Consider the following 24,057-nt stretch of genomic DNA (forward strand, 5'->3'; position numbering starts at 1 on the left):
AGCTACAGCATATATTTTAGAAAAACATCCAATCTCTATTTAAAGATATCAAATTATGGAGAATCCACCAGAACCCCTAAATAACTTGCTCCAATGATTAATTACCTTTAGTGTAAAACATTTGCACTCTATTTCTAGGAAGAATTTTTCTCACCTCAGCCTCCAGCAATCAGATTTTGTTATGACTTAGTGCTAGATTAAAAAGCCCCTTACTATTAGAAATATTCTCTCCATGTAAGGCCCTGTAGACCATGGTAAAGTCATTTCGTACCCTTCTCTTTGTCAAGTTAAGTAGTTTGAGTTTCTTTAGGCTATAATGCCAGGTCTTCAGCAGGTAAAAAGATGTGTTTTTTACTTTTGTTAGTTTTCAAGTGGTGAAACCCTAAAGAAGACGAGACAATTTGTAGTTTTCATACGTGAACAATTTGAGTTAAGGGGTATATCACAATCTGCTAACTCATGTTAAAACTACAAACTACAAACTGCCTAGGATTTTACCTTGTTTTTGTTATCACCTTTTTTTATATAGTGAAGGCACACCATAAAAGGCATGTTTCCAGACCACAAGTTATTACAGCTCTTTTCTGAAGTTTTTCCCACTGGTTTCAGATACATGCATTAAGATGGAGATGCAATACTGCTGAGCAGACTACTTACACGTCTCATTATATGAATTTTCTGAGGAACAACTTTCATACTTCTATTTTAAGCATGTCCATACATTTTATCAGGATGAGAACCATAGCAAATAACATAGAAAGCTAGCTGCAAAAGCGTGAAGCAGTGAACAATGCCCACATTGTACTTGAAGATTAATTGCTCTTTGGAGGAAAAAATAAAGGATTAATCACTCGACCTAAAAACGTTCCAGTTATTGAACATTGGCACATTACCTCTGATTATAAGATTTGTTTGTACCTAAAGTTATATTGTTGTGATTTTAAAATAAATAGTTAGTGGTTAGGGGTAATTTTTAAAACTGTTCTTTTCTTCCAGTGTCATAAAGTGTGATTTGATCAGTCAAAAAGAAATGTAAGGATGTAGGCCAAGGGATAGCACAAAGTGTAAACAAAGGAACTGTGGCTATGTCTTTATTGCAAAAAAGTGTGTTTTACAGTCAGATAATTGTCTCAATGTAAAATCCTTGTGTAGACAGGGCACGGATAGGTGTTATCCAGATGTACCTAGTTGAAGTCAACTCTATACCCCTTACCAGGGGTGTACTTTGACTAGTTACATCCATATAAAAACCATCTTTGCCTCCTCTAGGACTATACATACCCTTTTTGAAGTGAAAATATGGCCTATACCCCACCTATCCTGTAACACCATCATTACCTTTGCTGTACCTTCCCCTGTGATTGAGAAAATTCTCTCTGGACTTATTGAACTACAGTTTTCAAATCTAACATCCACCCACCCAGGGCCGGCTTTAGGAAGTGCGGGGCCCAATTCGAACATTTTCGGCGGGGCCCTGGCAGGGATGACTGAAAAAAAAAACAAGTGTAAAAAAAAGCCTTTCATTTCTTCCATGTATTATTTACTTTCCATAACTATATAAATAATAAAATTATATATTATGTACATTGCATCATATAAGCTGTTGATTGGTTATTAATGACTGCCGTTTCACATGTGTGGGTCCCCGCCACTCCCTGGGGGGTGTGCTCATGTGTGGGTCCCAGCTGCTCCCTGCCTCCCTCATAGAAGCAGGTGTGCAGGGTTACTGCCCTGGGAACTGCAGGGCAGCAGTGGACATGGGTCTGGTTGGAGGCAGGGCAGGGGCTGACTGGAGGTAGGGTCTGGCTGCAGGCAAGGCAAGGGGTGCAGGGCTGGGTGCAGGCAGGGGGGGTGGGGCTGGTGAGCAGGGCAGGGGGTGCAGCAGAGGCAGCTGGAGCCCCGGCCCTTTAAATAGCCCCCAAACCCCTGCTATTCCAGGGCTCTGTGGGGGCTATTTAAAGGGCCCAGGGCTCCCCTGCTTCTACCCCGCCCCGGACTTTTTAAATAGCCACGGGAGCCCTGGGGAATGCATGGGGGCAGTGGGGCTTCAGCGGCTATTTAAAGGACCGGGGTGGCAGAGGCAGCTGGAGCCCTGGCCCTTTAAATAGCCCCCGGAGCCCCCCACTACCCCAGGGCTCTGGGGCTATTTAAAGGGCCCGGAGCTCCAGCCGGGAGAGCAGGGCTGCAGGGTAGGGCTTGCCGCACTCCAGCCAGAGCTCCAGCTGGGAGAGCGGGGCTGTGGGGAAGACGCGCTCCCGCCGGCGCTTTGGTCACGGGAGCGGGGCCACGGAAGACCCTGGAGCAGACCGCAGCCGGGGTAAGTAAAAAAAATTAAAAAGGCGCCTAAGGCGCAGGGCCCTTTTAGGCGCGGGGCCCGATTCCTGGGAATCGGGCGAATCGGACTAAAGCCGGCCCTGCACCCACCCCTGCCATATGTGTTCCATCCATTTCTCCTGTCTTGGCCTCTTTTTCACAACTGTCCCCATTTTGGAACTGCTCTATCATTTGTTCTGCCTCAGTGATCTGACATTTTCTTCCCATCCCTTCCTCTTAGCCAAAGAGCTGCAGTTTCAGCCTGAGCATCACCTCCACAGACACTCCTTCCTGTCTCACTAAGGGACTGTGAGAGCTCAGGCTCATGTTTCAGTCATCTGAGATGTCACCAATATCCTCTTCTAAAGATTTTGAAAAGTCCTCCAACAAAAAGGTAATTATTGTGATTAATAATTAGTTCACAGATTATGAGGCCAAAAGAGACAACAGTGAGCATCTAGTCTGATATCTGGTATAATCAGTTAGTGTCTAGGTTCTCCAACTATCTTGCCACGGTCATCTATCAGAAAGAGGACCTGATATTTCTAATGTTAAAAACAAAAGCAAAAAATTTATAAAAGTATTAGGAGCCATACTGATGCACCAAAAAGGAGTGCACCAGGCCACAAATGAAACTTATTATTTGCACACAGTTCAGCATTAAAGTCCTTGGCTGAAATCCTGGCTACATTGAAGTCATTGAGAGTTTTATCTGAAGACCCCATGTTGCATTTTAGGTGGTCAGAAAAGCCTGAACTGTGTGTTAAGACATCCAAGGATTGGGGCAACCACACTATAAAGCGCACTATTGCTACTTTTTTTTAGTCAAGCAGCTGGAATAGCATCTGCTGATCTGAACAGTCTAAGGAGGCAGAAGCAGCAAAAGCATCTATAAGCCATGTTAGTACTTACATCCAAGCTCCTTTCACTAGCAGTTGCAGAACTAAAACCATCCTCATCCCCATAGTTACCGTCCATCCTCAAATGATCTTCTGTCTGCAATACAAAGAAGCAGCCTATACCAATGTGGGAAAACAAACAAAACAAGGCGTAATTGTGCCAAATCAAAGCACCAAATCTGGGCAAGGCCAGGGCATTCAACTAGCACAGCTGCATTGGACTTCTTTTTTTAAAAGAAATATTGACTAGTTTGCAAGATCTCCCTAATATAGCCAAGGCCAGAGACACAGATGAACAGAGAAACCCAGGAAGAGCAGAAAAAACAAACAAATGCAGGAATTATTCAGCACGACAAAAGAAAAGAAGAGCTAGTAGAAAATGGATACTGAAGAACAAGGATCACATTGCCACTGATTCTCCTGGGTGCACAGGGGTAGGGCAGCGTGCAAGGGACAAGCACAACATCTGTCTCTGTGAGTAGGTACTACTCATCTTTGCTGATTCCAATGAGCAGACTGGCCAAGAGAGGGGTGGGGAAACACTGAGCTGTGGCCTTGCAACCCCTTCACAATAGCCTGCAGGGTAGAGCAATAAGCAGCCCTGTGGTCCCTGTAGAGCTGGTGCAGCTGCGTTTGGCTCCCTTATGCAGGGCTTTGTGCAAAGCATACAATCTAGCCCTAAGTGTAAAGTGTGTGCAAATCAGAATGCATCTAAATTCATGGGAAGCAGAAAATCAAGTAGTGAATCAAGTCTTGAATGAAATCTTGAGAATGGAAGGCAAACGAATTGTGACTTGAGAAAGACCACTGTAAAGGATAGAAATTGCTTATCTTCAGTGTTAGCATCAGGAAAGAGCTGTAAATTGCATTTTTTAAATATATTTTTCATGCTTTATTTATAAAGTGTATGGTTTCTCAGACTGTAGCCAGTGAAGACTAGAATCAGGACTGGGATTCCTTTCAGCTCCTTTGAAAATCACAGCCAAGAATGTGTTTTTCTTTTGTCCCTAGTTTATGAACATTAGAGAGAGAAAGGAGTTTGGAATCCTGCATAGCTCATGAGTAATCTCATCCCCGTCCCCGGTGGATGTCATAAAACCAGGATTGTAATAATAGAAATGGTGCAAGTCAAACCTGAGGAGAACCAAGTAGAATACCAAGAGCATACAATTCACAGCAGAGATTTTTTTTAAAGTAAAAATGATATGCATAGTAATATATTATAAACAAGCCATCCAGAGGAAGGATGGCCCTGCAGTTAAGGCTTTGGATCTCCCTTTAAGAGACCTGGGTTCAATTCCCTGGTTTGCTATATACTTTCTGCCGGGCAAGTCTTCTGGGTGCCTTAGTTCTTTACCTGTAAAGTAGGGATAATTTTATCACAGAGGATAGCAACCCCTGCTTGACCTGCTTCCCATCCCTTAAAACAACCAATTTGCAGGTGTCACCAATAAGTATTTTCAGATGGGTCCAGAAGCTCAACTCAGGACAGATTTTCAAAAGCACTCAGCACCCAGCAGTTCCCATTGTTCTCAATGGGAGCGACAGGGTGCTAAACTCTTACAAATATCTGACCCCAACTGTGGTTGCTGAAAACTTCTGACAGCCTAATTGAGCATTTTAGAAAATTTGACCCTAGGACACTGGCCGGGTTTAAGCTAAATACCAGTGAAGTACAAGCACATATTTCTTAGTAGTAGTTAATCAAATATATTTATCAACTTCTGAGTTTACTGCTCCTGCCTTAGGACCAATTGAGACGTTGGGCTATAGAAACATGAAACTAAGTATTCCTTTTCTACCCTGGTATTGTACCAGGGTGAACTTTGTAGTACTTTATTATCCTATTCAATTGGGAGTGAACACTATACCCAAGGTTTCCAAAAGTTTCAGTTATAACCTGTTGTTTTCACATATTCCCAGCTTTCTGAAAAATTCACCTGCAAGTTTCCTGCATAGTCTCTGTGACCAATGCAGGAAACTTAGAAAAGTTTCTTCATCAGTGTTTGAGTTCTGCAAGGAAGGAAAAAAATATTTCCAACATTTTTCCCTTTCAGAAAGTTACTGCTACATTTTCCTCCTCGGTTATGTTAAAAACGCTTGAAATCTGACAGTTGTCATAAAATGTTGGCCCTAGTGAAGTTAATGGCAAAACTGTCAGCAGGGTCAGGATTTCACCCTTAATGTGTAAAATGACCTCAGTTGAAAAACAGTGTTGCCAACTCTCATAGTGTTATTGTGAGTCTCACCAATATTTGACATTTTTCTTAAAAGCTCCAGGATTCATGTGATTAGGTGAGAAACTCAGTTTTAATTTAAGAAAAAAGGTTCCAGCTCTCATAGTTGTAAAGAAAAGCTTAAAAAATTTGACCCGAGTGCACCCTAAGGCTCAGAAACAAGGTAGCAAAGAAAATGAGCCCCCGAATTTATTATTTTTTAAATATCTCATGATTTTTAAGCCAGTCTCATGATTTTCAAATGCTTGGGTTTGGCAACACTGCAGCTGGGCAGAAATTAATAAAGTTAAAAATATATATATAAAATTGGCTGCTGTGTATGCACAATATAAACTTTCCAGTATAAGTTTGCACTTATGAAAAATGTGCTGTACATATGCAAGTTCTTTCCTAAATACACTCTTATCAGTGTTGGTTATTAATGACTTATGCTCTGACACTACATCACCATCCTTACCCTGTCACAATGGAATGGTTTGTTAATAAGAACGCTACATGCTTATCTAAGGTCAGATTTTCAAAAGAGCCCATTAACACTGGATGCCTCCATTTTAGGTTGCTCAGTGTGGGACTTCTGGATTCTGGTTTTTCAGAGGCTGAACAGACACAGCTCCTATTAACTTAACATGGAATTATGGTAGCTATCCACTACATGCAAGTGGATACATATAGGTGGACTTATGCCCACAAGGAGTTTCCCTAACTTTTATGAGATGCTGCAGGAGCATAAGAGTTTGTCCATGCATCTCTTTGAAGGACTGGGGTCTTAGATGCACTATCCTTGTGATTCACACACACCCAGCCCCCATATGAATTTACAAACTGGGGTGTGTATACCTCACTGAAAGACAGAAGAGGTCCTAAGCTCCACCCCCCGCAAGTCTAGTAGGTGGAGAATGGGGCAGGGGGCTTGGGAACCGCACTTTAATGGTAGAAGAGCTGTATATGGCTTGCAAGCCACAGTTTGGCCACACTTCCTATACAGTACCCTTCATTCAAGAGTTGATTAAGGCAGTATCCTGGGATCCATGCTTGGTCTGAGGGAGTCAATAAGAAAACAGGAGGCTATTGAGATGGAGCGGTCTTGGGAGAAAGAATTTATTGTGTGGAAGGAACATCAAAGAGTCCTTGAGGAGGTTGTGACAAGAGTCTCTGCTAGAGGGGATTTAACGAGACTCCAAATTCTTGGTGCATCCTATCTCCAGTTAAGGCCTTGTTCCTCCACCCAAGGAACTGAAATCCCACTGACTTCAATTAAAAAAAAAAAAAATAGAAAATAGAAGCAGGATTGGGCCCTTCATTGTAAAAGGCAACTAGAAAAGAAAGCAAATGTTGTTTTTTTTCCACTTTATACATAATAAGAAAGAAAGAGTGAGTTTGTTGCTTTTCTTCCCTTTCTTTTTTATGTTGTGCTCATAGAAATTTTGACCTTGTCCATTCTGGTTTTCCTGGAGGCATGGATAGATGTCAGCAGAACTGGCAGGTTCTTGACATCACAGATTCAAAGGAAGAAAAGTCTGAAGGCTTATCTACACTTAAAATGCCACAGGGGCACAGCTGAGCTGCACCACTGCAGCGCTTCAGCATAGACACTTCCTACACCGATGGGAGGGGTTTTCCTGTCAGCACAGGTAATCCAACTCTCTGCGAGACAGTCTACATCTGTTTACACAGGGATTTAGGTCATTTTAACAACATGGCCCAGGAGTGTGGATTTTTCACACCCCAACTGACACAGTTAAACCGATCTAATTTTCTAGTGAAGATCAGGCTTAAGTTACTGAGGGTATGGCTACACTTACGGTTTGCAGCGCTGGTAGTTTGCAGCGCTGGTCATCCAGCTGTGCAGGGCCAGTGCTGGTGTGTGGCCACACTCACAGCTACCAGCGCTGGTGTGTGGCCACATTTGCAGCATTTGCAGCGCTGTTGGGAGTGATGCATTATGGGCAGCTATCCCAGCGTTCAAGAGGCCGCAACGTGCTTTTCAAAAGAGGGAGGTGGAGTGGGGTCTAGTGTGACAGGGAGCGGGGGGAGAGAGAGAGGGGATTTTTGGAGCCAACACTGTGTGTTTAGCTTCCTGCCTTGAAAAATCAGAACATGTTTCCGACCCCTTAGTCTTAACTCTTAATTGCAAACAGCCTGCAGCCAACACGACTCCCCGCTGTTTCATTCACTGCCTGCCTGCCTCTCATTTGATTGTTTACAGCCAGGTACAGATGATCACAGCAAACAGGAGCTCTGTTTGTTTTTTAGATAAGCAGCAGCGGCAGAGCTCCACGCAGAGCTCGTGCATAACAAAACAAAGAGAGGCTGCATAACAAAACAAAGAGAGTAATTTATAAAAGCATTCTGGGATACATCCTTATACCCTGGAGGCCAATCACAGCGCTGGTGTGTGGCCACACTTGATGACCAGCACTGCAGCACCAGCGCTGGAATCCTTATTCCCCATGCTGAGTGAGGTGTACGGCCAGCGCTGCAGCCAGGGAGTTGCAGCGCTGGAAGTGCCCTGCAGGTGTGGCCACTTACTAATTGCAGCACTGGTGGAGGCTTTCCAGCGCTGCAACTCGCCAGTGTAGCCATACCCTGAGAGTGGAAGTGACTTATCTGAAACTGCTTGTCATTGTTAATGCCTATTGAACTCAAAAGCTTAACATTTAGAAGAGAATGTGTTTTGTTAAATGCTCAACACACCCAACTACTTCAATTAAGGGCTGGATTTGAGACTTCTGATCTTTCTAAAGTAAAAAAGCCTAGCAGCCGGGACAACTGCCTTTTAAAATTGAGAAACACATCTTTCAGGCTTCAGCAAAACCAAAATAAACCCATTTTTTAATTCTTGTCCAGCTCACTTTTAACTCTATTCCCAAAAGCAAAACTTCTCCAGCCTGTCAGTGCATCACAGTTTGATATTAATATAATGCATGTGGGAATTGCATTGGATTTTTGGATATTGAGATTTTACACCTGAGACTATTTTTGTAATCTAAAACATGGTGTTCCACTTATCAGACCCTCTTAAGAATGGCCATTAAATATTGCTCACTCCTTCCCATGGACTTGGTGATCAAAATGGTTGTGCTTGAATGTAGTTTATACATTTGTGGATAAACAAATCCTTGAAAGAAATATAAAAGGCACCCTAAATAAAGGTAGAAAGAAAACAATTATGTAGCATGATATAAAATAGATAATGGTTTGCAGAACCCTTACCTTGCTGCTTCTTTTATTAACTTTGAAAAATCCCAGAAATCCTCTCTTTTCTTTTTCTGCTGCGTCGTTGCTTATTGAAGAATTTTGACTTGTTTCTGAAACAATTATATTGGGTTATTTTTTATATTTTCAAAAGCACAGTTACAAACCCAGAAGTTTTAAAAGCAATGATTCCAAGTTAACCCTTTACTCCCTGAAATACAAGTTGTGTGTGCATAAGGGTGATCATGAGGCAAAATAATATAATTAAGTAACAGATTCTGGATCCTCACCTGGATCAGATCCTCTCTAATTTAGGGCCTGGCCCAAAGCTCTGAAGCCAATGGGAGTCTTTCCACTGACTTCAACAGGTTTTGGATGAAACCCATTGTAATCCTGAGTCTCAGGATGATGCATTACACACAGGAGTAAGGGGTTGTAAGATCAGTCCTGAAGTTGTCATTAAGACACTACAACAGTAATGTAGGGCTTTTGTCCTTCTAAAACACTACAGTGGCACAGATGTGCTGTCACAGCTGCACCACTGTAGCACTTCAGTGTAGACACTACCTACCCTGACAAGAGGGGTTTTCCCATTGATTAGGTAATCCACCTCCCTGAGAAGCAGTAGCAAGGTCAACAGAAGACTCAGTTCAGCTCAAAAAACACCGCTCAGGGGTGTGGATTTTTCACACCATGGACCAACTCAACCTAATATTCCTAGTATAGACCAGGCATTAGTCTTTGATAATGCTTTTAAAGTACATATGAGGAGTCAACCCTCCCCCACTACCAACAATGCTCCTTTAAAAAATGTGATTATAGATTTTTAACAACCCATGGGCATGGTTCAAACCCATCCGAAGTCAATGGAAAGACTCCCATTGACATCAGAGGGTTATGGATCAAGCCATGTAATAGGAAAAGTAAACCTTCCTGTGGAAGTGGAAGCTCTTTAGAGACTGATCTTGCAACCTTTACTCATACTTATAAAAAGGCAGTCAGCTGCGAACCAGCTGAGCAGCGAACAGCAGAGAGGCAAACAGAAGGAGTTTGCCTGGGATCCCTCTGAGCAGAGGTACGCTAAGTGCTGCAGTAGGGGGAATGCGCTGGTGAGTATCTGAGTGTCTGTTGGGGGGGCAGTTTGGCAGTTTGACTGTGTGCTTGATTGTTTGATTGCTTGTTTGACCAGTGTGACCTGGGAGTGCTTTGTTCCAGCTGGGCCTGACTGTTATAAAAAGGCAGTCAGCTGCAAACCAGCTGAACAGCAGAGAGGCAAACAGAAGGAGTTTGCCTGGGAGTTCGCCTGGAGAGAGCCTACTGAGGCCCCCCCTTGCAGGTTTTGTTGAGTAGCGTCTGCCACAAGTAAGGAAGCTCTTAGAAGGAAGAGACTATGGATGCTGAGCGATCCGCTGTTGTGACCTGCACAGGATGTGCCATGTTCGTCTTCCTTCCACAGGATAGGAGCGACTTTGTCTGTACAAAGTGCAAGCTGATCTCCATATTGGAAGAGAAGATTCAAGGTCTGGAGAAACGAATATCAATCCTGCATTCCATAAAAGAGAATGAGGATTTCCTGGATAGACGTCAGGATCAGCTTCAGCAGGCACAATGTTCTGAAGATTCAGAGCAGGCTATGCAGAGGGGACAGAAGGCCAGTGAGGATAATTGGCGGCATGTGACTTCCAGAAGAGGAAAGAGTACCAGAAATGTCCATGTACCAGTAACACAGATGCAGGTGAGCAACCGTTTTCATGTTCTCTCCGCAGGTACTAGTGCAGAGGGTGGAGTGGATGATACATCTGAGGGAACAGAGCAGAAGGAGACTCCACTGATTGGAAGGCATGAGATGCGCCGTCCTAGGGATGGGGGTTCCACGACCACCACTCCCAACAGGAGGAGGAGGAGGGTGGTGGTGGTCGGGGACTCTCTCCTCAGGGGGACTGAGTCATCTATCTGCCACCCTGACCGGGAAAACCGAGAGGTGTGCTGCTTGCCAGGGGCTAGGATTCACGATGTGACGGAGAGACTGCCGAGACTCATCAAGCCCTCAGATCGCTACCCCTTCCTGCTTCTCCACGTGGGCACCAATGATACTGCCAAGAATGACCTTGAGCGTATCACTGCAGACTACATGGCTCTGGGAAGAAGGATAAAGGAGTTTGAGGCGCAAGTGGTGTTCTCGTCTATCCTCCCTGTGGCAGGAAAAGGCCAGGGTAGAGACCGTCGAATCATGGAAATCAACGAATGGCTACGCAGATGGTGTCGGAGAGAAGGGTTTGGATTCTTTGACCATGGGATGGTCTTCCAAGAAGAAGGATTGCTAGGCAGAGACGGGCTCCACCTCACGAAGAGAGGGAAGAGCATCTTTGCAAGCAGGCTGGCTAACCTAGTGAGGAGGGCTTTAAACTAGGTTCACCGGGGGAAGGAGACCAAAGCCCCGAGGTAAGTGGGGAAGTGGGATATCGGGAGAAAGCACAAGTAGGTGAGTGCAAGAGGGGAGGGCTCCAGCCCCATACTGGGACACTAGGACGATCAGTGAGTTATCTTACATGCCTATATACAAATGCAAGAAGCCTGGGGAACAAGCAGGGAGAACTAGAAGTCCTGGCACAGTCAAGGAATTATGATGTAATTGGAATAACAGAGACTTGGTGGGATAACTCACATGATTGGAGTACTGTCATGGATGGATATAAACTGTTCAGGAAGGATAGGCAGGGCAGAAAAGGTGGGGGAGTTGCGTTGTATGTAACAGAGCAGTATGACTGCTCAGAGCTCCAGTATGAAACTGCAGAAAAACCTGAGAGTCTCTGGATTAAATTTAGAAGTATGAAAAACAAGGGTAATGTCGTGGTGGGAGTCTGCTACAGACCACCAGATCAGGGGGATGAGGTGGACGAGGCTTTCCTCCAGCAACTAACAGAAGTTGCTAGATCACAAGCCCTGGTTCTCATGGGTGACTTTAATCACTCTGATATCTGCTGGGAGAGCAATACAGCAGTGCACAGACAATCCAGGAAGTTTCTGGAAAGTGTAGGGGACAATTTCCTGGTGCAAGTACTGGAGGAACCAACTAGGGGAAAAGCTCTTCTTGACCTGCTGCTCACAAACAGGGAAGAAATAGTAGAGGAAGCAATAGTGGATGGGAACCTGGGAGGCAGTGACCATGAGATGGTCGAGTTCAGGATCCTGATACAAGGAAGAAAGGAGAGCAGTAGAACAGAGACCCTGGACTTCAGAAAAGCAGACTTCGACTCCCTCAGGGAACTGATGGGCAAGGTCCCCTGGGAGAATAACATGACGGGGAAAGGAGTCGAGGAAAGCTGGCTGTATTTTAAAGAATCCTTATTGAGGCTGCAGGAACAAACCATCCCGATGTGTAGGAAGAAAAGTAAATATGGCAGGTGACCAGCTTGGCTTAACAGTGAAATCCTTGCTCCTCTTAAACACCAAAAAACAGCTTACAAGAAGTGGAAGATTGGACAAATAACCAGGGAGGAGTATAAAAGTATTGCTCAGGCGTGCAGGAGTGAAATTAGGAAGGCCAAATCACACTTGGAGTTGCAGCTAGACGGAGATGTTAGGAGTAACAAGAAGGGTTTCCTTCAGGTATGTTAGCAACAAGAAGAAAGTCAAGGAAAGTGTGGGCCCCTTGCTGAATGAGGGAGGGAACCTAGTGACAGAGGATGTGGAGAAAGCTAGTGTACTCAATGCTTTTTTTGCCTCTGTCTTAACAGACAAGGTCAGCTCCCAGACAGCTGCACTCTGCAGCACGGTATGGGGAGGAGGTGACCAGCTCTCTGTGGAGAAAGAAGTAGTTTGGGACTATTCAGAAAAGCTGGACGAGCACAAGTCCATGGGGCCGGATGCACTGCATCCGAGGGTGCTAAAAGAGTTGGCTGATGAGATTGCAGAGCCATTGGCCATTATCTTTGAAAAATCATGCCGATCGGGGGAGGTCCCGGATGACTGGAAAAAAGCTAATGTAGTGCCCATCTTTAAAAAAGGGAAGAAGGAAGATCCAGGGAACTACAGGCCAGTCAGTCTCACCTCAGTCCCTGGAAAAATCATGGAACAGGTCCTCAAGGAATCAATTCTGAACCACTTAAAGGACGGGAAAGTGATCAGGAACAGTCAGCATGGATTCACCAAGGGCAAGTCATGCCTGACTAACCTAATTGCCTTCTATGATGAGATAACCGGCTCTGTGGATGAGGGGAAAGCAGTGGATGTGCTATTTCTGGACTTTAGCAAAGCTTTTGATACAGTCTCCCACAGTATTCTTGCCAGCAAGTTAAAGAAGTCTGGGCTGGATGAATGGACGGTAAGGTGGATAGAAAACTGGCTAGATGGTCGGGCTCAACGGGTAGTGATCAATGGTTCCATGTCTAGTTGGCAGCCGGTATCAAGTGGAGTGCCCCAAGGGTCAGTGCTGGGGCCGGTTTTGTTCAATATCTTCATTAACGATCTGGAGGATGGTGTGGACTGCACCCTTAGCAAGTTTGCAGATGACACTAAACTGGGAGGAGTGGTTGATATGCTGGAGGGTAGGGATAGGATACAGAGGGACCTAGACAAATTAGAGGATTGGGCCAAAAGAAATATGATGAGGTTCAAAAAGGACAAATGCAGAGTACTGCATTTAGGACGGAAGAATCCCATGCACTGCTATAGACTAGGGACCGAATGGCTGGGCAGCAGTTCTGCAGAAAGGGACCTAGGGGTTACAGTGGACGAAAAGTTGAATATGAGTCAACAGTGTGCCCTTGTTGCCAAGAAGGCTAATGACATTTTGGGTTGTATAAGTAGGGGCATTTCCAGCAGATCGAGGGATGTGATCATTCCCCTCTATTCAGCACTGGTGAGGCCTCATTTGGAGTACTGTGTCCAGTTTTGGGCCCCACACTACAAGAAGGATGTGGATAAATTGGAGAGAGTCCAGCGGAGGGCAACAAAAATGATTAGGGGGCTGGAGCACATGACTTACGAGGAGAGGCTGAGGGAACTGAGATTGTTTAGCCTGCAGAAGAGAAGAATGAGGGGGGATTTGATAGCTGCTTTCAACTACCCGAAAGGGGGTTCCAAAGAGGATGGATCTAGACTGTTCTCAGTGGTAGAAGATGACAGAACAAGGAGTAATGGTCTCAAGTTGCAGAGGGGGAGGTTTAGGTTGGACATTAGGAAAAACTTTTTCACTAGTAGGGTGGTGAAGCACTGGAATGGGTTACCTAGGGAGGTGGTGGAATCTCTTTCCTCAGAGGTTTTTAAGGTCAGGCTTGACAAAGCCCTGGCTGGGATGATTTAGTTGGGTTTGATCCTGCTTTGAGCAGGGGGTTGGACTAGATGACCTCCTCAGGTCCCTTCCAACCCTGAGATTCTATGATTCTATACTAGTAGTGCCATTTAATAACCTCTTTCTTGGTATTTCTGTGGATGTTTTAGGGCAGTGTTTCCCAAACTTGGGACGCCGCTTGTTTACCTGCTGCGTCCGCAGGTCCGACCGATCGTGTCTCCCACTGGCCGCGGTTTGCTGCTCCAGGCCAATGGGAGCTGCTGGAAGTGGAGGCCAGTACATCCCTCGGCCCACGCCACTTCCAGCAGCTTCCTGGAAGCAGCGAACCGTGGCCAGTGGGAGTCATGGTCAGCCAGACCTGCGGACGTGGCAGGTAAACAAACCCCTACACAAGCAGCGTCCCAAGTTTGGGAAACACTGTTTTAGGGGAAAGATGATGTAGGTGTGGCCAAGGAGCCAAATGCAGCCCAGAGAGTCCATGTCTTCCAGACTGTCATGTCTTAGATACAGAAATCAGCCTTGAGCTGACTAGGGGATTGCATATCCCAAAATTCACTGCTCTATACTCATCTGTTTCACTGGCAGCTCGTGGTATAAGGAACAATATGATGCCACCCTGCATTACGTGGCCAGCAGCCAATAGGAAAGGCCATTCTGAGATCAAGAAGCTGAATTCAATACACCAGTTGAACAACTCTGAACACCCAGCTCTGATTAATGATAGTTCACCACCTCTCAGCCATTTGCTCTGCCACTTTAAAGGCCTGATCCAATGCTCATTGAAACCAATGCAGTTGTTCTCCCATTGACTTTAGTGGGCAATTGATCAGACCCTAAATGCGGTCCTCTAGCTCCTGGCAAGTTGTAATAGTCTTGATGTCTGCAGAAGATTTAACAAACTGAGAAAATTCACAAGTTAAAAATACTTGCTTGTTTTGTAACATGAAAAATAAGCAAAATGACCTTAAATTATTTTTAACCATAAAAAAACATGTCACAAAGGAGACTCTTGTAAAACTTTTTGCATGTCATATAAAGCATCACATTTTTGTTAGGTGTTAAGTGCATACAGCAGACCAAAACACAGTAGAAGAGTAAATATGATTAACAGATTAAAAACAGAACCAAGAAGAAAATGCCCCTCCAGCTCAACAAAAATACCAGCAATAAACTAACCAATATCTTCCTATATGGACTACTAAGCATTGCCTGCATTCATTGGTCTGAAATTGCTATCCCCGTGCTTAGGGCTAGACTGTGATTCATTGTGAATAAGGGCTTCACAAGCCATCCCTTAATATTTAAAAGTAAAGACTGACGGCCAAGTGGAGTTAATGGGAGCTATATGCAAATGTATGGGAGCAATTGGTCCCAAAAGTTGAAAGGGAAATACATGTTTATTAAGGAACATCTGCACTAAACACACACTATGGTCTCAGTCCTGCAATCAGATGCACACGGGCAGATCTCATGGATGCAGAGAAGTCCCCTTGATTTCAATGGAACTCCCGTATGGGTGCACCCGGGTCGTCCCACATGGATCAGCTTTCCAAAGTATGTAATTTCCATGGTGAATTTACAGACTGTCAACAGCTTTATTATAAATCCCTTAAAAATTTTACACAGAGATGGGATTTCAGACATTGTGTATATTATTTCACATCAACAAAGAATTCAGGGCAAAAATTTCCTCTTAAGTCACACAAGGTCCTCAATATGAATCAGAACACTGTGCTTATAATTTTTTTAATGCATTTGAAAATAACTCCCACTTTTTGTTTCTGAATCACATACAGGAAACACAAAAGAACACTGAGGACTACTTTTCTAAAGTTGGGCAATTTTAGACAGACTTGCAAAATGAGTTCCTGCACCTGTTGTGCCAATATTCACATTTGTGTAAATTAAACATATGCACATATGTCCAAGTATGTACATGTTTGCACACATATTTTGCAGGCACAGTTTAGAAATCAATGGCTGAAAATGTTTTAGTTTCAAATCTTTTTCCCAGGTTGTTGTAAAAAAAAGTTGGCATTGGTTTCTAAAGCAAAAATGCATAATGGAAAAGCTCACAATCACAATGATGTCTACAGGTATGTCTACACAAGATTCAATCATACCCAGTGATTGCAATATAGACATCTTGTGACACTGTACCCCTATTCTTCACAGTGATATTATGATGATATGATTATGACATAATTATAATGTATTTTATGCAAGATAAGTCATGTCAGATGACACTGAAAAGGTTATGATTTGCTGAATATGATTATCCTATTTGTATGCATGTATCATTTTTGTATCTGAAGTTATGAATATTGACGATGTAGCTATATTTCAAATGTAGTTGCACCTGGGTAATGCCCACTACACAAGATGCTTGTAGTCTAGATTGCTGTATGGGGAAGGACCTATTCAAGACAATGGGCCATTAGGAAAAAACAACAGGCCTTAGGAGAAGCTTATCTCCCATCTGGGGAGCATTCCTGAGAACGCTATAGACAGCCTCTGAGTAATGGCTGCTATGACTCTACAAAGACATGATGTGACCACATGTCTCTAGACTCCATCTTGGGATATCAATGTTTTTCCACAGACCGGTCTGGGAACCAAGCTTTGAAACAAAGGGTTCCCACCATAAGCAAAAGCTATATAAGGCGGGGAGCGACATCATCTGGTGTGCTTCACTCCCTACCCAAGGAGACTCCTGAAAACACCTGAGGAACAAAGATTGAACTGAGGAAAGTGCTGGACCCAGACTAAAGGGATGTTTAGCTTGTGAATGGTACACCTAGGGATTCCAACCTGTAAGCAAGTACAGCTTGCTCCTTAAGAATCTGCAGCCTACTTCTATCATCTCTTAGGGAGAGAATCTGCTATTCATAACCAATCTAATTAGTATATTAATTTTTGTTCACGTCTTTTGTTTATTTGCTAGGTAATCTGCTTTGATCTGCTTGCTAGCCCTTATAATCACTTAAAATCTATCTTTTGTAGTTAATAAACTTGTTTTTGCTTTATCTAAACCAGGGTGTGGGAATCATAACTTGGGGCAAAAGACTGTTGCATATTCCTCTCCACATTGAGGGAAGGGGCAAATTTTATGAGCTTATGCTGTACAGTTCCCTGTGCAACACAAGATGAAATGATTTTGGGTTTATACTCCAGAGGGGGTACGTGCCTGAGTAGCTTTCCCATTTAGGGGCTGGTCAGAGAGCCTGCTTCTAACCGCAGCTGGATGTGTCCCTGTATGTATGCTGGTGAAAGTGCAGGCTGGAAGACTTTGTAGCTTGTCACAGCAATATGGTGTGAGAGGGAGCCCATGCAGGACCCCTTGATGGGTCAGGGGCCTCAGTGGTACTCCAGTTCCAAGTGGCACCCTGGGGGGAACCCATCACACATCCCCTAATACAGTGGTCTCACTTAAAATGTCATTGTTTATCCACAATTATCACACACACGGGTATCTCGGTATGTTTTTTTCCAGTTCAAAAATAAAGTACAGGTAAACCCCAATTAGTTAAATGCATCCAGGGCAATCAAAACATTCTCATTTTGCTCATATGTGAATTTTGAAATCATGAGACATATCAGAATTTAAGATGAACTGAATTCAGATATCACATTTTAGATTACAGGCATCTACCAGGATTCCATGCATCAGTATGTGATAAGGTTTTAAAATATTATCATTTTAATGGAAACCATTCTATGACGAATGTATTTTCCCTCCTCCCACTTTGGCCAGAAATGCAGGCAAGTGAAGCAGTCCATCTGTACTGAAAATAATCACTGTCTATGATATAAAACAGATAATGCAAACAACTCTGTTCCCTGTAGTATTTTATGCCATGACCTTGCAATTTTGTTATGCTACCAAAGCCATGCTAAAGACAACCTGAAGGGGAAACTGATTTCCCTCAAGCATTATTGTACAGTACCTCTATAGCTTAGAGAAGGTTCAGACTGAGTTTTTGATGGAAGAACTGGAAAAGGCAGGCAATGAGAAGACAAAAGAAACCACATTAACTTTCTGACATGTCACCCGGTAAACCACAGATACTATCCCAGGGGTCGGCAACCTTTCAGAAGAGGTGTGCCAAGTCTTCAATTATTCACTCTAATTTAAGAGTTCGGGTGCCGGTAATACATTTTAATGTTTTTTAGAAGGTCTCTCTCTAAGTCTATATATTATATAAATAAACTAGTGTTGTATTGTAAAATAAACAAGGTTTTCAAAATGTTTAAGAAGCTTCATTTAAAATTACATTAAAATGTTCATCTTACGCCGCCAGCCCGCTCAGCCCGCTGCTGGTAAGGAGTTCTGTTCACTTAGGCCAGCAGTGGGCTGAGCGAGGCCGGTGGCCGAAGACCCCAGACCGGCAGTGGGCTGAGCAGCTCAGCCCACTGCCGCTCAGGGGTTCCATCCGTCGGCTCCTGCCAGCCAGGATCCCGGCTGCCGGATCCGCTCAGCCCACTGCCAGTCTGGGGTCCCGGCCCTGCCCACATACAGTGGGTACCTACCTTCTCCCTGGTTCTGGCCCATTCTCTTCCTCTCTCTGCACTGAGCTGAAGATGGGAGTGCACTGAGCACAGGGCTGGGGGTGAAGGGTCTGGCCAGGAGCTAGAATGAGGGAGGGGGCTCAGGGTTGTGGCAGGAGGTTTGGGTGTGGGGCTCTTACCTGGGCAGCTCCCATTTGATGCAAGGGGTGCAGATGGGAATATAGGAGGGGGGTGCAGGAGCTCCCGTTTTGTGCTCAGGGTGGGGATGTGGGGGGTGCATGGGGTGTGGGAGGGCTGGGTATGTGTGGGGATGCCAGAGTCAGGGCTAGGGTTGTGGGCGGGGGGGGGGTGAAGGAGTCAAGCAGAGGGCTGGGTATGTATGAGGGAGGTACAGGGCTCAGGGCAGAGGGCTGGGTGTGTGTGCGTGTGTGGCGGGGGGTCAGGATTCAGGGCAGAGGGCTGGGTGACTGACCCCCTCAGAAATCCCAACCCCCCGGCTCCTTGTCCCCTGACTACCCCCTCCTGGGACCCCTGCCCCTAACTGCCCCCCCAGGACCCCACTCCCTACCTGTCCCCTGACTGCCCCGACCCTTATCCACACCCCCACCCCCAGAAAGACCTCCAGGACTCCCATGCCTATCCAACTGCTCCTCACCCCCTGACAGGACCCCCAGAACTCCCAACCCATCCAACCCTCCCCCTGCTCCCTGCCTGCCCCAACCCCTCTCCACACTCCTGCCCTCTGACAGGACCCCCAGAACTCCTGACTCATCCAACCCCCCCAGCTCCTTATCCCCTGACCATCCCCTCCAGAGACCCCCATCCTGACTGACCCCCCCAGGACCCTCCTTGCTTCCTGTCCCCTGAATTCCCTGACCCCTATCCACCCCCCTAAGAGACCCTGGGACTCCCAGGCCCCATCCAACCCCCCCTGCTCCCTGACTGCCCCCTCCAGAGACTCCCCCCAACCACCACCCCCCGGGAGCCCACCCCCATTCAACCCACCCTGCTCCCTGTCCCCTGACTGCCCCCACCCCTTATCCAACCCCCCCAGCCCCAGACCCTTTACCATGAGGCTCCAAGCAGAGCCAGATACGCTGCCCCACGGGAGTGCGCAGCCCCGCCCCTCAGAGCGCTGCGCGCACGGAGGCAGGGCTCTGGTTGAGCAGGGAGCGTGTCTGCTTCCCCGCAGAGCCAAACACTGCCCCGCGGGAGCGCGCATCCCCGACCCCCTTACCACTGCACACACGGCGGCTGGGCTCCAGGGGAGGGGGGAAGGTGGGGATGGGACGGCAGCTTGCTGCGCTCAGCCGGGCACTCCGGCCTGGGAGTGCGGACCCCCCGGCTTGCCGCGCTGGGAGAGTGGGGCCATTTGCCCATTTGCCTATGTTTCTGCTTCCTGCCCCCACAGGTGGAGCGGAGGGCAGAGGAGAGCGGGCCGGGCTGGCAGGGCCGGCTCCAGGGGTTTAGCTGCCCCAAGCAGCCAAAGAAAAAAAAAAAAGCCGCAATCATGATCTGCGGCAATTCAGCGGGAGGTCCTTCGCTCCGAGCGGGAGTGAGGGACCCTCCACTGAATTGCCGCCGAATACCTAAAAGTGCCGCCCTGCTCCGGAGTGGCTGCCTCAAGCACCTGCTTGATAAGCTGGTGCCTGGAGCCGGCCCTGCGGGCTGGACAGCATTTTTAATGGCACGCTGAAGTCCTAGCAGACAGCAGCGTACCATTAAAAATCAGCTTGTGTGCCGTCTTTGGCATGCGTGCCATAGGTTGCTGACCCCTGTACTATCCATTACCCTTAATATTTGGTCTTCAGAAACACTATAAAGAAAGGTGTTTTTTGCCCCCTGAAACTGGACATGCAAGGCTGCTGTTAGAATGAACAGTGCACTTATCTGAGTAGAGAGGTTTGTTGTTCTAATTCTTAATCAGGGGTAGGCAACCTATGGCACGCGTGCCGAAGGTGGCAAGCGAGCTGATTTTCAGTGGCACTCACACTGCCGGGTCCTGACAACCAGTCCGGGAGGCTCTGCATTTTAATGTAATTTTAAATGAAGCTTCTTAAACATTTTAAAAACCTTATTTACTTTACATACAACAATAGTTTAGTTATATGTTATAGACTTATAGAAAGAGACCTTCTCAAAATATTTAAATGTATTACCAGCACGCGAAACCTTAAATTGGAGTGAATAAATGAAGACTCGGCACAGCACTTCTGAAAGGTTGCCGACCCCTGTTCTTAATCTTTATTGAAACTGCTTCAACTTCTAAGAGAAACGATGTAAGCGGGTGGAAGCAGTTTCTCTTTTAACAAAAGACTTAACAGAACTTTAGAAGTGGAGTCACTCAACTAGAATTTTCTCTTACACACAGTCTGTGTTTTAAGCACATCCAATACCATATTTAGGGTTACAGGTGGCTCCTGCTAATGAGATAAGATGCTGGAACAATCCATTTTGTCGACTTGATAATTGAGATGGGGCCCTATTCTGCAGCCCAAATGAATGGGTTACTGCGACTGGGCAGGGGAAATGATACCAGAAAAACCTGGGAAGAAATATTGTGTTTGCAGGATCACCCTGGGGAAACTCCACTAAAATTATTTCTTTTTTATTACTCAGGACTGACACCCAGACAGGTAGATATGAAAAAACAACAGAAAAGAATGAATCCTGCAGAAATACATTTGGGCTCAGATGTAAGATCATTCTAATGTAATGGTTAATTGAGAAACAAAATTTAATTTCTCGTATCAATCACCTATGCAGTGGGTAACATTTGTACCATTACAGTCTGCTCCTATAGTTCAAATCCTGCAATTGGATCTAGCATGGGCTTCAGTAGGGCTCTTCACGGGTACAAAAACGTGACCCTGATTAGGGCCAATATTGTACACAATGCACTTTGCCACTTTTCTGGTCCAAACATTAAATTAAAAGAAAAATGTTTTAAGAAGGCCCAGACTCATCATTCTAGCGAGAGGTCTCTGAAATATGCCATGTTATAAGGATGAACACTCTGTATGCTTAACATGCTGCTCCAAAGTGGTTCACTGCAAATATGTCTAAATAGAAGAGAAGTGGCATTTGAGTTGTGGCACTTTAATTTGTGAGTGTCGTTTTTGAGTCTCTCGCCATTTCAAAGGTAAGGAGATACTTAGTTTACTTAAAAGCCTAAACTCATTGAAATATAGATCATTTCAGGGTAAAACTGCTATTTAACGGACGGATTTGAAAGAAGAGACCAAATGCCAATGTAAATAAATGACTGTATAAATAAAAAATATGACTGCCTAGCACCATATGCAGTGGCAACCTTATCTAAACAATAAACAATGACATCAACTCTGTTGGAAGAGCTACTCAGTGAGAGAAAAATGAAAGAAACAATTTTTAATGAAGATCACTTTTTGTTGGTTAAAAAAAATAGCACTTGGCAGTGTCAGCCTAAGAGGTTTAAAGCATATTTAATACCTCTACTCTCTGATCAAAGTGCTGTCTGAACAAACTGAAGTCCAGGTAGGTGGCATTAGAATATTGTTTAGAGGAGGAGAGAAAACACAAGAGAACATTATTTTAAATAAAAATACCTCATTGATTCCTCTTCATTAACAGTAAATAGCTTTGTTCATAGGAGGAATTGCTTTGGAATGTAGCAGCAAGTATTTCTCATAAGCCCTGGTCTATTTCTGTTCCTCTCATTTCTATCAGTTGCCATGATGATGGCATGTTAGCTCTCCCTCGTTCTCTGTGTCACAGCACAGGTGGATGAGCAGCTCTGTCTGGGTACAGCACCAGTGCCCTGTGTGCCCCTGTTAACAGCAGCCCTCAGGGGCAATGAGGCTCCTCCTTTTGTGTTTAGACTGAGCCAATCATCTCTTTCACAGCTGTTAGCCTCTACTGGCATGATGCCTGGGAACAAGTCACGCTATTTACATTCTGGGGACTCCTGGATGGCAGCTGAATGCACTGTTATCCTTGCTGCTGCTACTGGCCTTGATTATAAAACCTGAGTAGCTCTATAAAGCTGACATGAATGTCACCCTTCTATTTAAGTCTGGTTTTAAAGCAACGAAGATGTAAATACTGATCATGTGGCATGTGTAACCGTTGGTATGTCACTAAAGCCATAGCAGATGTGGTTCATCTAGACTCACCTCTTTTCCTGTCCCAGGCATACAGTTCCTTTATCCCTAACTCGTCCAAGGACTTTGTAAGTTCCAGCTCTTCCCCGGTGATATTGTCCCTCAGGAGGACGACATGCTCTGGACTGACCTCACACTTTTCACAAATGGCTGGGATTATGCTATGCAGAGGCACCTCAGGACTAACTCGAACCACAGCCTTGTGTGTCTTCAGGTAATTCACTACCAACCTCATGGATTTCTGAGAAAGCAAAGGAAACAGACAGACTCTGTCAGGCTTTATGTGGGTGTCTCCACACCGACCTCTCCGTGCTTTGCAGTGACACAGAGCAGGTACTGAAGACTTTTGTTTTGCCTTGATCCTTCCAGTGCAAACTTAGTGACTCAAATGGGGAAACCTGCTATTGGACAAGATCTTAAAAAATCTCCAAGCAGTGATTCACGAGGTCAGTTTAATAAGAGAAAACTCAGAGGTAGTCGTGCATTAGGAATCCTACCGTAAATAAGCACCACCATATTTGAATGACATTCAAAGCATAGACAGTAAATACCTGGCGGAAGAGTGAAAAGTAAAGTTAATCAAATGGGAGGGGGGAAAAATCTGTTCCAAAACCAGATACTGGCAAATCAAGATTTTAATTCAAGGAGCAGAGGGGGAAGAAATTTTGGCCCATATTCTGGGTCACACGAAGGCCCCTTTGCACTGATACACCTGCCTAAAGGGGTCATAAATCCAAGAGATCTTGCCAAGTAAGGATTCTCCAGGTGGAGAACAGCAGCTCTTACACCACGCCCCTGCTCACAGTGCCTATACAGGATACATGGCCAGGGCAAAGGAGCTGTGGCCAGAGCACCGCTTATTTAAAACAATGTCATTTTTCAGTGTGCATAAGTAGCTCCCTCAGTGATATTTTAATGTGATCAGATGCACTGATTCCCATTAATGTTTATATTTCAGAGAAGCAATAAGTCTTTGGAAGACAGTTAGCTTCAAATCTCTCCCAGATGGTGAAACTTTCCATTTGGTTTAAGGTTTATTGTCTTCCCGCCCATTTAGTTTAAGGTTTGTTGTCTTCTTGATAAAGAACTTTTACTTATACAATATACTGTATGTGCAAAGTCACTACATAAAGGAAACAGGTGAAACATCTTAAACTTCACTTTAGGGATTATTTTCAGTTTAAAAACTTTATTTCATAAATGTCCTTTCAGATTCTGAGTCATAATGATTTAATCTGCCTTAAGTACTATATTTAACCTTATTACTACAACAGAACGCTAGTATCCAGAGTGAGTAATAGTAACTTTACCAGTTTAACAGATGACTGCATCAGTCTGTACACAAGCCTCTCCCATCCTGATTTAAAGATAAAAAACAAAAGCGGGTGGAATAGGGAGAATCAGCATCGCTGCTTGAAGTCATACTAGTATAATGATGGTCCCATAGCATTGTTCTAGCAGTGGGCAAT

The 24,057-nt window shown here is 44.9% G+C and overlaps 1 protein-coding gene across 10 annotated transcripts in view; it reads right to left on the reverse strand.

The window, feature by feature from the left end:
• Positions 1 to 24,057, reverse strand: part of COBL (cordon-bleu WH2 repeat protein) — a 287,602-nt gene that overhangs the window by 133,877 nt on the left and 129,668 nt on the right. For all 10 annotated transcript variants that reach the window (XM_039522524.1, XM_039522526.1, XM_039522525.1 and 7 more), the window contains 4 exons: positions 22,601 to 22,829; positions 17,885 to 17,929; positions 8,663 to 8,757; positions 3,226 to 3,309 (listed from right to left, as the gene is read on the reverse strand). In XM_039522524.1, coding sequence (XP_039378458.1) covers positions 3,226 to 3,309; positions 8,663 to 8,757; positions 17,885 to 17,929; positions 22,601 to 22,829 — 453 coding nt within the window. The remainder of the gene's footprint in view (positions 1 to 3,225; positions 3,310 to 8,662; positions 8,758 to 17,884; positions 17,930 to 22,600; positions 22,830 to 24,057) is intronic.

Source organism: Mauremys reevesii, linkage group 2, assembly GCF_016161935.1.
Source record: "Mauremys reevesii isolate NIE-2019 linkage group 2, ASM1616193v1, whole genome shotgun sequence".
NCBI classification, from domain to species: Eukaryota; Metazoa; Chordata; order Testudines; family Geoemydidae; genus Mauremys; species Mauremys reevesii.